This window comes from Podarcis filfolensis, assembly GCF_964270895.1.
Source record: "Podarcis filfolensis genome assembly, chromosome: 5".
Lineage (NCBI taxonomy): Eukaryota > Metazoa > Chordata > Lepidosauria > Squamata > Lacertidae > Podarcis > Podarcis filfolensis.
In genome coordinates this window covers 29,149,963-29,164,822 of record NC_139608.1, presented here as the reverse complement: position 1 = coordinate 29,164,822, position 14,860 = coordinate 29,149,963, and the positions used below count along the sequence as shown (strand labels likewise).

At 42.2% G+C, this 14,860-nt stretch overlaps 2 protein-coding genes across 6 annotated transcripts in view; both read left to right on the top strand.

Annotated features, from left to right (window-relative positions):
- NYAP2 (neuronal tyrosine-phosphorylated phosphoinositide-3-kinase adaptor 2) overlaps positions 1–14,860 on the top strand; it is a 145,203-nt gene that overhangs the window by 6,942 nt on the left and 123,401 nt on the right. For all 5 annotated transcript variants that reach the window (XM_083613761.1, XM_083613764.1, XM_083613762.1 and 2 more), the window contains exon 2: positions 54–293. In XM_083613761.1, the coding sequence (XP_083469887.1) occupies positions 88–293 (206 nt within the window). In that variant the 5' untranslated portion in view covers positions 54–87. The remainder of the gene's footprint in view (positions 1–53; positions 294–14,860) is intronic.
- LOC310762549 (uncharacterized protein) overlaps positions 1–14,860 on the top strand; it is a 537,990-nt gene that overhangs the window by 507,164 nt on the left and 15,966 nt on the right. The window lies entirely within an intron of this gene.

Sequence of the window (14,860 nt, the reverse complement as noted above, 5' to 3'; positions counted from 1 at the left end):
GCTAAAAATGATTTATCTGTATGGACTTCTTTTCCCTCCTTGTCAACCTACAGGAAGTATTTTCCTCCATTTATTATCTCCAACAAGATGATGAGTTCTAATCAGGAGGAAGTCACTTTGGGCACTTTCCTCCAGTATATTGAAGATATGGGCATGAAGGCCTATGATGGTTTGGTTATACAGAACGCATCTGACATTGCTCGAGAGAACGATCGGATGAGGAATGAAACGAACCTGGCTTACTTGAAAGAAAAGAATGAAAAACGTCGGAAACAAGAAGAAGCAATAAAACGGTAACTATCCGGTTTTGTTAAAAATCAGGGTTGATTGAGAAAGAGTAAACAGGTCCCTTCAAAATCTGAAATGTTGGTTACAGATTAAAAGATTGTCTCCACTAGTTGAGGGTTGACATGGCTATTTCAAGGAAGTGATGTTGGTTTTGGAGGTAAATGAGACTGGTAGCCTAATGGAACAGCAATAGCTCTGTTAGGATATAATGATGTTGTTGAAGCTAATATATAGTCCACTTCCCGGCAGATTGTCCAAGCTGTGTTACCCATCCCATTGCATGTCATGGAAGGAAGGAAGAGGGGAGCCTGGCCCTCACCGCACTGCCTTCAGGAGAGTGGCAGATGAGAACTTTCACATACACCATGGCTTAAAACAGAGGCCCACTTGATAATGCTTTCAGCTGCATGTATAAAAAAAAGAGGGGATCCTTTGGCTGGCTATGTCTAAGGGAGTTTGCAAAGACAAGGGTCACTTGTTCTGGCCAGAAATGTCACAAGGAGAACGTGGATTTCAAGCACTGGTTTGCATTATGGATTTCAGAGTTTGGCTGTTTGAATGCAGATATGAGAACCACAAGTACAGCCATGGATTTCCCCTGTAGCTTCCTGTTCCACAGCTGAATGAAGCATGCCACTTTAAGACATAAACCATGGCTTGCCTCATGAGCTGCAATGGGGAACACAACAGAAAAGGCTTCAGCTTCTCCATACCATATATCTATATCAATAGCTATGTATCATCTATATCTGTATATCTCAACACACACACACCGCCAAATCAAATGAATATTGGATTACACTGAATGTATATTTCTTGGAAGAGAGGTGGAGAGAAGGTAGCATGTGGTTTCAATTGACCTTTATGTGGTGCTTGTATTATGTGATGTTTTTTTCTACTTATATGGTCGTATGCTACTGGTAGTCAGCTAGTGAATATTCTCAGAAGGACAAACAGTAGAATACGGTTGAAAATGTCATTGCTCCTGTCTATCCAGGAGCAAAAACTGGACCCAGGAAATGTTTCCTCAAAGTGTTTCTTCAGGGGGAGTGTGATCCCCATCTTGAATCGGCTGAACATCTCTTCCCAGTTTGGCCTTCCCTTCTACCATCAGTACTTACATCTTGTCTAGATTTGCCATAGATATCACTGGTTGAGAATTCTGAAGCTATGATATCCAAGCCCACTGAAAAGGAATCTTCTTTCAAAGATCAACCCAGATTTTTCATATCCAAGCTATACAATAATCTTATTCCAAAATTGTTTTGATAGATGCAATTATATCTCCGGGCTGTAACTCATTGTATCAGAAACATGGAGATGATATGCAGATCATGCTAATTTTACACTTAAATCAGCCACATCCCTCAGGCTTGTGACACATTTCTAAAATGGCCTTTAGTGCTGAAGACTTTGCCCATTTTTAAAAATACATATATAGAGAAATTAATAATTGCAATTCTCACATTTACTGGGACTCCAGCCCAGGAAGAAATCTATTCTTTCTGAGCACATTGGAGAGATTCACTTGTTTTAATTATATTGAGGACATGTTTTTGAGTGCTTGATAGATTAGAAACAAAACAGTGAAACAGACTATCTATTAATCTCCAGACAGTGCTGTCTGGTGCACCAGTATCATTGTTCTTTATCCAGCAGCCGTGTGAGAGAAAATTAGAAACCTATTCTTTGGTCGCAGAGAAGAGGAAGAATCTTAGAGAAGGTTTCTGTAGCATTTAGTAGCATTCCACTTAGGAGAAGCAAAATATATCTTCCCCTCCACATGCTTGTTGGACTCCTATATTTACATATGCATGCTCATCACTTGAGGACTACAGCATCAATAAAGATCTGCAACTGTGAAACAGACATCGCACCTCCACAAGTGCATGGGTGTCATATCACCTCACTTCACTTGAAGTGCAGTGTTTCAATGGGGTAATTAACGCTCACACACTGTCAGTGCTGGCATTTACCGAGCGATGTCCATGCATATATGAATTAGCCTTCAATTGGGGAATTGAAAAGAGTGGCTTCCACAGATGGGTAGCAACTGGTTGGTGAGCTTAAAGAGATACCAGTGATTATTTGTGAGTTGGAGCCAAACCTATGTTGACCTGATGAAGGCCAAGTAGGGTGGGAAAAATAATATGATTGCCTTCAGGTTCCAAGCGCAGATGAATGTTACTGATTTGCTAGATTTATTTCTGTCTGTTTTCCAACTGGAGTATGGTACTGAGATGGTGCTTGTTTATAGCTGTGGTTGAGTGGAGTGCCTTGGCTAGGTCTGGAGCATCATCACATCTGAAGCAGCAAGACATTTGAAGGTGCTGGCCTGACACCTTTTGAGCTCTGCTGCAGGCAGCAAAAAACCTTGAGCCCACCCCACTCCAAAAAATATGGAGACAATATTGCTCTTTTATATGGAGTTTTAGAAGGATAATATAGGACTTGGTACTTTTTCACAGACTGGCTCCTCTAATGCATTGGTAGGCAAACTGAGGCCCGGGGGCCAGATCCGGCCCAATCGCCTTCTAAATCCGGCCCTTGGACGGTCCAGGAATCAGTGTGTTTTTACATGAGTAGAATGTGTCCTTTTATTTAAAATGTACCTCTGGGTTATTTGTGGGACATAGGAATTTGTTCTCCCCCCCAAAAAAAAATAGTCTGGCCCCCACAAGGTTTGAGGGACAGTGGACTGGCCCCCTGCTGAAAAAGTTTGCTGACCCCTGCTCTAATGTGTCTTCTTGGGGGGGGGGGGAATACTGATTTTTTTAAAGAACAAAAACAGGAAGGCTAATACCAGTAGCCGTAGTTCTGGACAGTGATATCTATTACAGGGTGATCTATGAATAAGATGGTAGGAAATATTTTCAACAATACATCATTTAATGCCAAACAAATTGCTATGCTTCAGGGCTTCTGATAGATATGTGTGTGTTTTATGTGCTGAACCATACAATAAATGTCTTGTATCTTAAACAGTTGTTAAAAAAATAACTGTTAAAAACAGTTGTAAAAATATTCTAAGGCAATAAGAAGTATTATATACCTCTTGTGTAAAAAAAGAAAGAAAGAAAAAGACATTCACATCCATTGTATTGCACATTTCCCCCTGGAGTAAAATGGAAGTGAGAATGATGCTTTCATGAATAGCAGTGGCATTAAGAATGATTTTGGCAGGATGGTTAACAGTAACAAAACAAAACTCATACCTCATATATCTTTCCTAATAAGTGAGTCTTAAGCTATTCCTTCTGAGTGTACTGATAAAGTCTTTGTCTCTCACTGGATGGAGTCAGCTGATGAATTTCTGACCTAATTTTAGTATAGCAGTCAGCAATTGTGCAAAGAATACCAGGTTAATGTGGTGATTAAGAGAATGAGATGAAATGATGATACAAACGTTTAGTATGTCTGTGACTGTTTTGTGGCTGTTTTATGGTTAATCTTTTCTTTAAAAAAAATCATTTCGAAAAACAATGTTATTTTAAAATATAACACAGCATTATTCACACGTTGTATTGTTAAAGCGCAACACTGCTCATCACATTTCCTAGGAAGCATGGACCTACTTTCCTTCTTGTGGGTGGTCTGTGCATTCCTCTAGATGTCTATTGCCCACTCTTAAGAGATCACAGTACACCAATTGCTGGAGGGTTTACTCCTGGATACGAATGTCAGGGAAGCTCCATCAATTCATAGTGCTGTAGGACGGATGGATATTTTTGCTTTACCTGTAGGCACTCGTGGTTTTAGACCTTTGCCTGCCAGCCTTTTCATAGCTGAAGCAGACATTCCGATAATTCACGTTGCTTTGATTTTAATGTTTCCATGTTTATGCTCCCCTAGCATCATCATCTCATGAAATACTTTTTTAAATGCATGGTAGTAAAACAGTGATGGGGAAACTCAGGCTCAGGGACCACATTCCATCCTCCAGGTGCCTCTGTCTAGCCCTCAGTACTCTCCACAGGCCACACCCCTCACTGCTCCTGCCTTGTGCCCCATATGTTTTTGCCTGGCTGACATATGTCCTTGATCTCTGATAATGTCCCATTCTTGTCTGAATGGAGGATGGAAAGAGTTGTGTGTGGAAACTACTCTGCTCTACAAACATAACATTTACATCCATTGCTCTGCCTACTTTTGCCTCGCCCACCACTGACATGAGGTCACCAGAAGGTTAGCCAGAAGTGAATGTAGTACGCAGGTTGAAAAGGGTTCTCCATCCCTTCTGAAAAATATCCCCACTCTAAAATAGCTTTTAAAAGGGATGCGGGTGGCGCTGTGGGTTAAACCACAGAGCCTAGGGCTTGCCGATCAGAAGGTTGGCGGTTTGAATCCCCGCGACGGGGTGAGCTCCCATTGCTTGGTCCCTGCTCCTGCCAACCTAGCAGTTCGAAAGCACGTCAAAGTGCAAGTAGATAAATAGGCACCACTCCGGAGGGAAGGTAAACGGCGTTTCCGTGCTCTGCTCTGGTTCGCCAGAAGCGGCTTAGTCATGCTGGCCACATGACCCGGAAGCTGTACGCCGGTTCCCTTGGCCAATAAGGCGAGATGAGTGCCACAACCCCAGAGTTGTCCGTGAGTGGCCCTAATGGTCAGGGGCCCCTTTACCTTAAAACAGCTTATATATTAGGATCATTTAATACTGCTATTGGCAATAACAATGAAATCTGAATGAGCTTATTGAGAATGTGTTGTATGGCTACAGTGGTTAACATTGTTTTTGGCAAGATTGACATAATTCAAGCCTGCTCCAATGCACACTCTTTTATGTATTTATTTATTTATTTATTGCATCAGAAGGTGAGGTGCTTTTCTTGTATCTCCATAGAGAAAAGGGCAAGAGGTTTAGGGTGCAATCCTATGGTCTTGGGACAGCATCCTCAGGTGCTGTGGATTTTGAGCAGGTAGAGCAGGAGGTCTGCTCATGGAGGTCTCCTAGTTGCAGCCAGAGGTAAATCCATGGCCATGATTAAGAATACAGAAAGAGTCCTGCTGATCAGGCCAAAGACCCATCCAATCCAGAATTCTGTCCTCACAGTGGACAACCAGATGTCTGCAAGTAGGACCTCTGATTCCCAGCAACCGCTAATCTTTTCATTCACTCCCACTGAGCACCTTCCAATCCCAATGCACTTAATGGTGAAAGTCTTGCACGTCGTCATTTAGATGCAGCTCCAGCACTTGTTGGTCCAGCCTTAGTCCCATTCCAAGCACTGAAGTGCCACTGCATGCAGCTTTGTTTTGCTCATTCCCGGGAATAAGTAAACAGATGTTGCAAAGGAGGAGGAGCATGTCTGCTGCTTGCATTCTGTGCCAGAGCTAACAGAAATGGGCCAGCCAGCCAGGCAAGAGCAGAGCTAAGCTCTTGTAAAGAACAAGTAATTGTAATGAACAGCTGTCATCTCAACCCCTCATGATCTATGGCAAGCCACACACTGAAGACTAACCCTTCAGCAAATGTAAGAACATTTATTTATTTTTTTGCTTTCCTTTAAGAAAACAACTCTCTTTCATATTCTTTTATGTGTGCATTTATGTGTATGTTTAGCTTAGCAAGAGAGCTGGATCTAAAGCAGAAAAAGGGATGTGGGAGGGGGAGAGTGTGTGTGAAAGGGACAGACAGACGGACAGATGGACAGACGGACAGACAGACAGACATAAGAAGGATCTTGCAGTGCCATCCTATGCTTGTTTACTTTGAAGTAAGTCCAATTGTGTTCAATGGGGCTTACTCAAGGAGAAGTGTAAATCGGCTTTCAGCCCCAGCGTGGGCTGAGTACCTTTGACATCCTACACAGCTGCATGTGCAGCAAGACTTGATTTATTGCTGATACAAATTTTGTCTTAGCTGACAAAATACAATGCAATATTGGATTAGCAGCTCTCTCCTAAATGTATCTGCTTGGAAATGTGTGTCATTGACTTCAAGGAAGTCTTCCATAAATACAAAGCCCAGAATTCTGCAAATGGTCACATTGAAGGGTTTGATAATTATTAATTCATCAAAGATCATAATGTCATTTGATTGCAATAATGTGGTAGTGTCGAGAAGACAACACGATGTTGGCTACCCCTGCCATAGGCCAATAAAACAAAATAGAAAGGCACAGACTACTTTTATATTTTTGAAATTGCTACTGGCTAAGATTGTGCTCAGTGAACTTCATGCTTCAAATATGCTATGGGATTCATGCTTTGTCAATGACAACATGCTGTAGGTCAGTCCTCCAGGAAAACTATCCAACCTTGTGATCTGCCACAGTGGAAAATGTGTTTGGATGGCTTGCAATGACTGCTGCAAGAGTGCAATGTCATAACCTGTGGCTTTCAACTGGTGCTGCAAACGAAGGCTAGATATGAAGCTGGCATTGGTGTTATTGTGCTGGGAACAACCAGTGACCAGGTCAAATCAAATGTGTAGCATATAAAAGAAAGGAGGTATGATGATGATGCAAGGATCAGGGATGATTTCTCAACATCTCCAATGTGCTCATTTCCAATATTAGTTGATGGTAAGCTTTGATAATGGACTTGGAGGCAGCAAGCATCAGAGTAGGATTTCCTGCTTCTTATCAGTGCAAGGTAGATGCATCCAGTGATGAGTAGACAAAGTTTCAAGGTGCTAAGGTAATCTAAACACTTGGATAGTAAAAAGCTGGGTATCACTGACAAAGGCAAATATATATCTGGGTCAAGATTATGTGGGTCAATGTCTTATTTAGTTGTTGCATTAATAAACATATGCTTCACATGCAATGTGATGCCGATTTTCCAGGACTGAATAATAGCCAGCTGTAATCAAAGGATTTGTGGCTATGGAAGGATGGAATCATGACGCAAATAGAATTGCTTTTTTCATGATCTTTCTGGATAGTTGACATAGTGACTCCGCTGCATGCAAAGTAAATACTGTAATGTACATGCCATTATCTCATGACCTTGCTATAGACAGGTTAATGTGGAGAAGGTGCCATCTACAGCTTTGCTACCCATTGTCAATGAAATGGTTTCAATAGAGATGCCCTCCAAATGCATTACGGCGTATTTATAAATAATTGAGGTGAACTAGATAACAAATCCGCCTTTCCAAAAGCTTTCTATCCATATGGCTCCCCATATGTAAGACAAAGCGAATGGTAATGGCAAGAGAAATTTCGTCCCAATTATCATTTTTGAGCATAAGAAGGGATCACACAAAAACCCATTTAGAAGGACCATTCAGAAGCCTGACTGTGTTATTCCTTACAATTTTATAAACAGTGTGACAGAAGCTGGGTGTCATCCCCACTCTGCTGAATGGTAGTATGATACCAGGGGGTTCCAGGCAGTCACCTAGCGTTTGTGCTCTTTTGGAGAATAGAAGATGTCATGGGGAGTGTCGTAGCTTTAAGAAAGATGTTTTGTTCACATGTGTACACCTTCAGTCTGCATGGAGGGAGTCTGGATCTTAAAGGTAAAGGTAAAGGGACCCCTGACCGTTAAGTCCAGTCACGGACGACTCCAGGGTTGCAGCACTCGTCTCGCACTGTAGGCTGAAGGAGCCAGCGTTTGTCCACAGACAGCTTCTGGGTCATGTGGCCAGCATGACTAAGCCACTTCTGGTGAACCAGAGCAGCGCATGGAAACGCCGTTTACCTTCCTGCCAGAGTGGTACCTATTTATCTACTTGCACTTTGACGTGCTTTCGAACTGCTGGGTTGGCAGGAGCAGGGACCGAGCAACGGTGCTCACCCCGTCGCAGGGATTCGAACCACTGACCTTTGGATCAGCAAGCCCTAGGCTCTGTGGTTTAACCCACAGCACCACCCGTGTCCCTTACAGCATGGTGATTTCAAGTGGGGCTTGTTTCACACAGCAGTACAGTACAGTGGTACCTACATACGCTTCAGGTTACATACGCTTCAGGTTACAGACTCCGCTAACCCAAAAATAGTGTTTCAGGTTAAGAACTTTGCTTCAGGATGAGAACAGAAATCGTGCAGCAGCAGGAGGCCCCATTAGCTAAAGTGGTGCTTCAGGTTAAGAACAGTTTCAGGTTAAGAACAGACCTCCAGAACGAATTAAGTACTTAACCTGAGGTACCACTGTACTGGGGTCAAAGATGGATCTCAGTCTTTCTTCTCCCCTTCTTTTCCCCAGCACACCTTCCTCTAAAGACTCTGTTTTCCTGTCACTTTGAACACTCCCCCTTCACCATGGCAATCTCTGTGTGTCCAGGCCTAAGATTCCTCTTAGATGGGCCATCAACACCTTTTGTCATGTTAATGCCTCTATCCCAGGTGAGACCCTATCTTGGAAAGGAAGTTTAGCTTGTACTTTTCTTCTGGCCTGCCATCTTCCCTTCAATACTCCCAATAATCAAAATCCTACCATTTATTAATTTCTAAAGTTTAAACTCCCCACCCCAATCTATATCAATATATCTATTGAAAGAGTAACCTAGATGACCAAGGAGGCTAGCATGCCCGGGAGGAGGGTTCTGAGTCTGATGTACCAGTTTTGTATGTGCAGGGTTTTGGTTTTGTTTTCCATATGGAGCAACAACCATATATTCTGCCCTTGCACCTCCTGTCTGAAGGACAGCCCCTAGACAAATTCATCCTGTGATCTTGCCAGCCATGCATTTTACTTCATCTAATCCAGAAAGCTGATAGCCTGATATTTTCCTTTAATACTCCTAAAGCAGAAATGACCTGGTTGAAACTTTGCTGCCGTCCTAGTACCTTTGTATAGAACAATGTAATTAACACGGAGACATGGGCATTGCAAAATGTTCTTCATCTTTCAGTCAGTGTCTAAAAATACACCATAGTTCCAGGGTCAATAGATGTTATTGCTACCTGTTATGAATCACTTTTTGGCCATAGTCCAGTCCTTCAGTGGGTTGATGCTGACATTACTACATGCAGCCTGGCTAAGCTTCTTAGGAGATTGAAGAGGTTGAACAGGGTAGATAGAACTTTGCTGAGCAGATGCACAAAAAAAGGTGGGGCATATATGGACAGGACTCAGTCAAGTGGGGTCCTAATCAAAGTACCGCCTCGCATGTCTAGCTTCAGGGAATTGACCTTTGCAAATTCTGATAAGAACTGACTTGATTCTTACCACCCAGACAAATGTGTGGAGGAGTGGGATGTGGTTATCCTTCTCAAATTTTGTGATGCAGTTCTCAAAGGGGGAAACAATGTACCAGAATGCATATAAAAATATTTTTATGCATATAAAAATATGCATTGAGGATAAAATGTGACAGAAGTGCGTATTTTGCAAGAAAGAACATTAAAATATATCTTCAAATACAAAACAAAAAATACAGGCAACAGATGAAAGGAAACCAAGAAACCAAAAAAAGTGATCAGATAACTAAATCACCATAAAAGCCTGCTAAAAGGAGTAGGGTCTAAAATCAGCTTTCTATCTGTGGTGAATAGGGCTGTCATACATCTGGATTTTCCCAGACATTACTGGGATTTCAAAGGAAAAAATGACATCTGGGGGGAATTTCTGGCAGGCGACAGTCCTGGATCTTAGGCAAGTCAATTAAAAAAATTAGTCAACAATTTTCGGGGTATCCTGGTTTTTACTTTTTGAAATATGGCAACCCTAGTGGTGAATCTTGTAAATTTTACAAGCCAAGTAACCATCTGATTGCTCCATCATGTGGCCAAATTATCCTTAGCTGCTACAGGACAGAATATTATTCAGATAACCAATCTACCTTGAATCCCGCTGTCACGTGTAATGAATTTAATGTACAAACGTTGGCCTCCCAGTTACAAGAGACTGTGTTTAAACCAGGAAGGAGGGTTTTTGAAAGAGGGAAGCGAAAACAGACATCAAACATTTTAGTGTTACAAAACATCTAGGTTCCAGGGTGTGCAGGATAATGTGCACTGAGGGATTTGGGGTCCTTTATTCTTAAAAACCTTTTTAAGGGATAGCAAACATTTCCTAATCCTACACAAATATTTTACCAAAGTAGATCCCCCACCCCTTCTGAAACACTTACATGAAATTTAATGGATACAGCCCTTTCTGAAACATACACATTATTAGAAATTATGCCTGCACTTTAATGGACTATTACAATTTATAATGTTTCTAGATCTTTCTAAAACAGAAAAGCTACTATATACATATACCAGAGAAGCTTTATTATCTATTAAATTAAGTACATTCCCAGAAGGAATTAAATTTTATTGACAGACTCAGACTGAAGAAAGAATCTTGACTGCTGTCCAATTACATTCTGAGTTCACTAAAGGGGTTGAATCTCATTAATAAAGGAATACTCTGAGCAAAATGGCACCATCCATTTGTTGCGTGCATCAGCAAAGCCTGCTCTGGTTAGTTTTCTGTGCTGAATGTTGATCTTCTGCCTTCAGAAATGCCATAGTGGTTCTCGACAAACACTTTCATTACTCGTGACTTGTACTGTAAAGGTTAGGGGAAAGGGTGACATTACCCAAGGGAATGATATTAATGAAAAGGACAGGTGCAAAGGACTATGAACTTCCACAGTCCTCAGAATCTGCCTGCAGTGACACCAATCCACGAATATACTTCACAACAACAATGAAATTGGTTGCTAATATTTTCTATAGCTGGCAGAACATATTTCAAACACACGCATGCAAATTTGGGGGAAAGTGCAATATTGAGGCGTTGTGGATTTGTGTTTGTTTTTAGCAAAACGTAAACCAGGGATGTGGAACCTCAGGTCCAGGGCCCAAATTTGGCTATCCAGGTCTTTGAATGCATGAATTGATTGATTACAGTCACAGACGAGAAATTATCCAAGTCTTTGTATCTGAACTTTGGTACTCTCCCCAAGCCATGCTTCCTTTCCAGTCACCATTCCCTTGGCCAGGCCACATGCCTAACCAGCCCTGCCCCCTGCCTTCTTCAAATGCTTTTGCCTGGTTGGATATAATGCCTTTTGCTTGCATGGATGGAGGTGGGTGGGTGGGTGATTTTTGTATGTCTGGAATGTAGCCTACAAAACAAAGGTAAGAATCTCATTGCTCTATCCACTTTTCTACTCTAGGCCCGTCCACTATTAGAGTGCGGCCCCTGGAAAGCCGCTTTGTTACTTACCTTTCCCCCCCGGTGTGTACATGTTTTTATATTTAACAAAAATTCATTTAAAACTTTGGTTTTTTATTTAAAAAAGTCACTCAGGAGGGAATGTGGCCCACAGGCTAGAAAAGGTTGCCCAACCTGATGCATGTATTTATTCTATGGTACACTTTAGTTCCAGGGTTTGGTGTTCGTAACTTTACAGAAAAGGCAGTGTGATTTTTTGTATGAAATACGGTCATAATTCTAAGTGCCTCAAAGAAGTTGAATAAATTCATGGAGAATGGGTCTATCAACGTCTAATGGGTTGTATCTGAAGTAGTGTTAAGTAACTTATTCCATCAGTGAAAGGATCACCCTTGTGCAATGGAAACAGCACCTCCACATACCTCCAAAATCTGTTCTGGGTCCCGTCCCCCCCGCAATGCTCTGAATGTGGGGAGGGTGTGGGGTGAACACATGGGAAAGAGAGGAGCAAGTTCTGCTGTGTAAGTGTAAATCCTTGCCCAGTAACTAAATGGAGCTTTCATGTTTAACAGCACCCTACCAAGATTACTTGAATTACACAGGAGAGTCTACAAGTCCTGCTGTCTCTCTAGAGCAGACCCTCCAAGTATCCCTATTTTCCAGGGTTGTCCCTGATTTAGAGAAGCTGTCTCAATTTCTGATTTGATCACTTAACGTCCCACTTTTCCTTTGGATGTCCTTATTTTCATTGGATAAATTTTGGAGGGTATGCTAGATGGTTAGGGCAAACTAGGAGGCAGAAAAGAAAGACTTGGATTGTTTTGCAGAGCTATCTTATTCCAGTTATAGGTAAGCTGATGAAAGGATCTGTCTCGGGAGCAAGGTGAAATTGTGGACTGGAGGGCCAAGCTGAGGTCAATTCTAGAAGCAGATGAGGAAGAAAGTGCAAAGGGAGATGCATGTAGCAAGGCTCAAAGGCATGAGGAGCCTGCAGAAGGAGCACAAAGGCTAAGGAGCAAAGCAGGAATAGGGAGGGACAAAGCAAGAGTCTGCTTGTGCCCATGTGCAGATGTCTGGCCCCTGGCAGCAGAGAAAAGGCAGACCAGACCAACCATGGATAAAAAGAGGCCATAATGTTATTGATTACCAGCAAGTAAGTAGGGTTGGCTAGGCTTAGGGTAAGATGAGTAATCAGACCCACCCCCCTTTCTGTCTGGCTCTTGGCCCTAGCCAAGAACCTCCATGGGAACTGCCAGCCAGGCAAGCTGGACTATTGCCACTGCCTCACAAGGGATTCACAATGCAGTGAACTGTGAGCTGAAATCTGCAAACAGGAAGCGGAAGTTTGTACAGACAGTGACCATTTTAGGCATGTCCAAATGATGGACAGTTGTTGACCCGGAAGAAGGAAGAATGAGGGGAGGGGGAACGGGGCGTAATGAGGCCAGGGTGGGGTGGAACAGGGCTGGGCATGCTTATATGCACTCAGTCAACGTGTGCAGGGGCCAGGAACATAACCCCCATGCGAAATGGCTGTTGCCTGTATAGGAACATGGGAGTGAATGGTTGCACAGATTAAAAAAATAGTCAAACTTGGGCGGCTTAAGAGATCTAGTCCTGGACTAGGGGGACTTCACTCTGATTCAGCAATCAGTTCAAACATTCTTAAAAAGCACTTGCAGAATGGGGCCAGATCTACCAGTTTAGTTTAGTTTTCATTTTTGCACAACTTAAATTAAGAGGGAAATTCTGTTTTAATTTCCTTTGTGTAAGGTGCATTGTAGCTGGATGAAACATTATTGTGGGTTGAAAGTGCAAATTTCAATACAAAAGCTGAACCTTGTGAAAATTTGGTTCACAAATAAAACTTTAGTGGTAAATTCACATATAGAAACATAATATGTTGCCCGTCCCCTTTTGGTGTATTGGACTTTCTGATTATAAAGGGATTATTTTCTTCCCATCCACCCCAAAGCTGACAAATAACTCTGCTAGTAACTGAACCAGGGCTAGTCAACATACTGCTCTCCAGCTATTGGACTACAACTCTCATCAGCCCAGCCAGCAGGGTCAATGTCAGGGATGCTGAGAGTTGGTAGTCAATGTCTTGAAGGGACCATATTTGCTACCCCTGAACTAAGCTGACCTATCTCAAGCTATCAGCAGTGCCCTGCCATATCAGATTACAGAGTTTTAATATGAATATTTTCAATAGTTTGTAGAAATATTTCAGTATCCTGGTAATCCAATCAAACAAGCTATCTTCTAACTGAGATTATACTTGCCTATCCATATATAGATATATATCTTATTGCAAATGCCTCAGATAAAAATTCTGTCCTAAAGTTCATCTTTTTACTGAAATCCAACATCTGCCAGGGGGTATTTACCTGTCGTTAGACAGGTAGTTGTCTGAAGTGATATGAAAATATTAATGTTGCTCCCCACCCCCACTTTTTTTTTTTACTGGATTACCTTTCCATATGATTGGACTGGCAAACCATAGATTGTAAAAGTGGCGTAAGAAAGAACTGTAAAATGTATTACTTCACGAAGTGGCCTTTTCCATCAAATGCTTTTCTGTTCTAATTTGACTTGAGATCCCAAGTGAAGTAATTTGAAAGTGTCGACGCAATTCCCTCTGGAAAGTTGCCATCAGATTAAAAATAATCTAATTTTAAAATTTAGCGTGGAGAGTGATTTTCTCCACTGAATCTATTAACAAAGGCAGGATCATTTGTGTCACACACATGAGTAAGGCATATTGAGTCAAGGAAGGTGCTAATTGCTCGTGAGTAGTGCTCTCTTAGCAGCTAGAGGACAGGGCACCCTCCCTCCAATGAATCATCTACCCGTTGCAGAGGAATTGTGCAGGTGGGAAGGTGACATGCAGCTTTTTTCATGTTGCTTGACCACAGAATCATAGATTTGTAGAGTTGGAAGGGACACCAATAGTCATCTAGACCAACCCCCTGCAATGCAGTGGTCACTGGCTCAAAGTAAAAGTTGCAAATCTTCTCCCAAAAGTGTTCCTTGCTCTGAATATTTCTCTGTAACGATTCTGAACTTTTTGGCTGCCTAGTGCAGCAGTTCTCAACCTGTGGGTCCCCAGATGTTGTTGGACTACAACTCCCATCATCCCTGAGCTCTGGCTTTGCTGAGCTTTGCTGAGCTCTGGGGACCCACAGGTTGAGAAGGACTGCCCTAGTGGGATGGAGCATTTTCACTGGGCACAGCTACTCTGGCCAACATTGCAGGGAGTTGGCCTTGGCCCAAAGGATGACCCCAAGAAGTTCACTAAGGACAGCAGCAGGGAAGGTAAATTCAGGCTGCCACAGGTCCAGGGCTTTGAGACCCCCCCCCCCGCAATGTTCATAGTTCTGAGCTGCAGCTTAATTTGCCGAAACATTTGCACTGGTAATGAAAAAGCTTCAACTCCTCCAAATATTACAATTCTCATTCAAGCTGAAATCTTGATAAGAGCAATTTAGAAATACATTTAATAAATAAAACA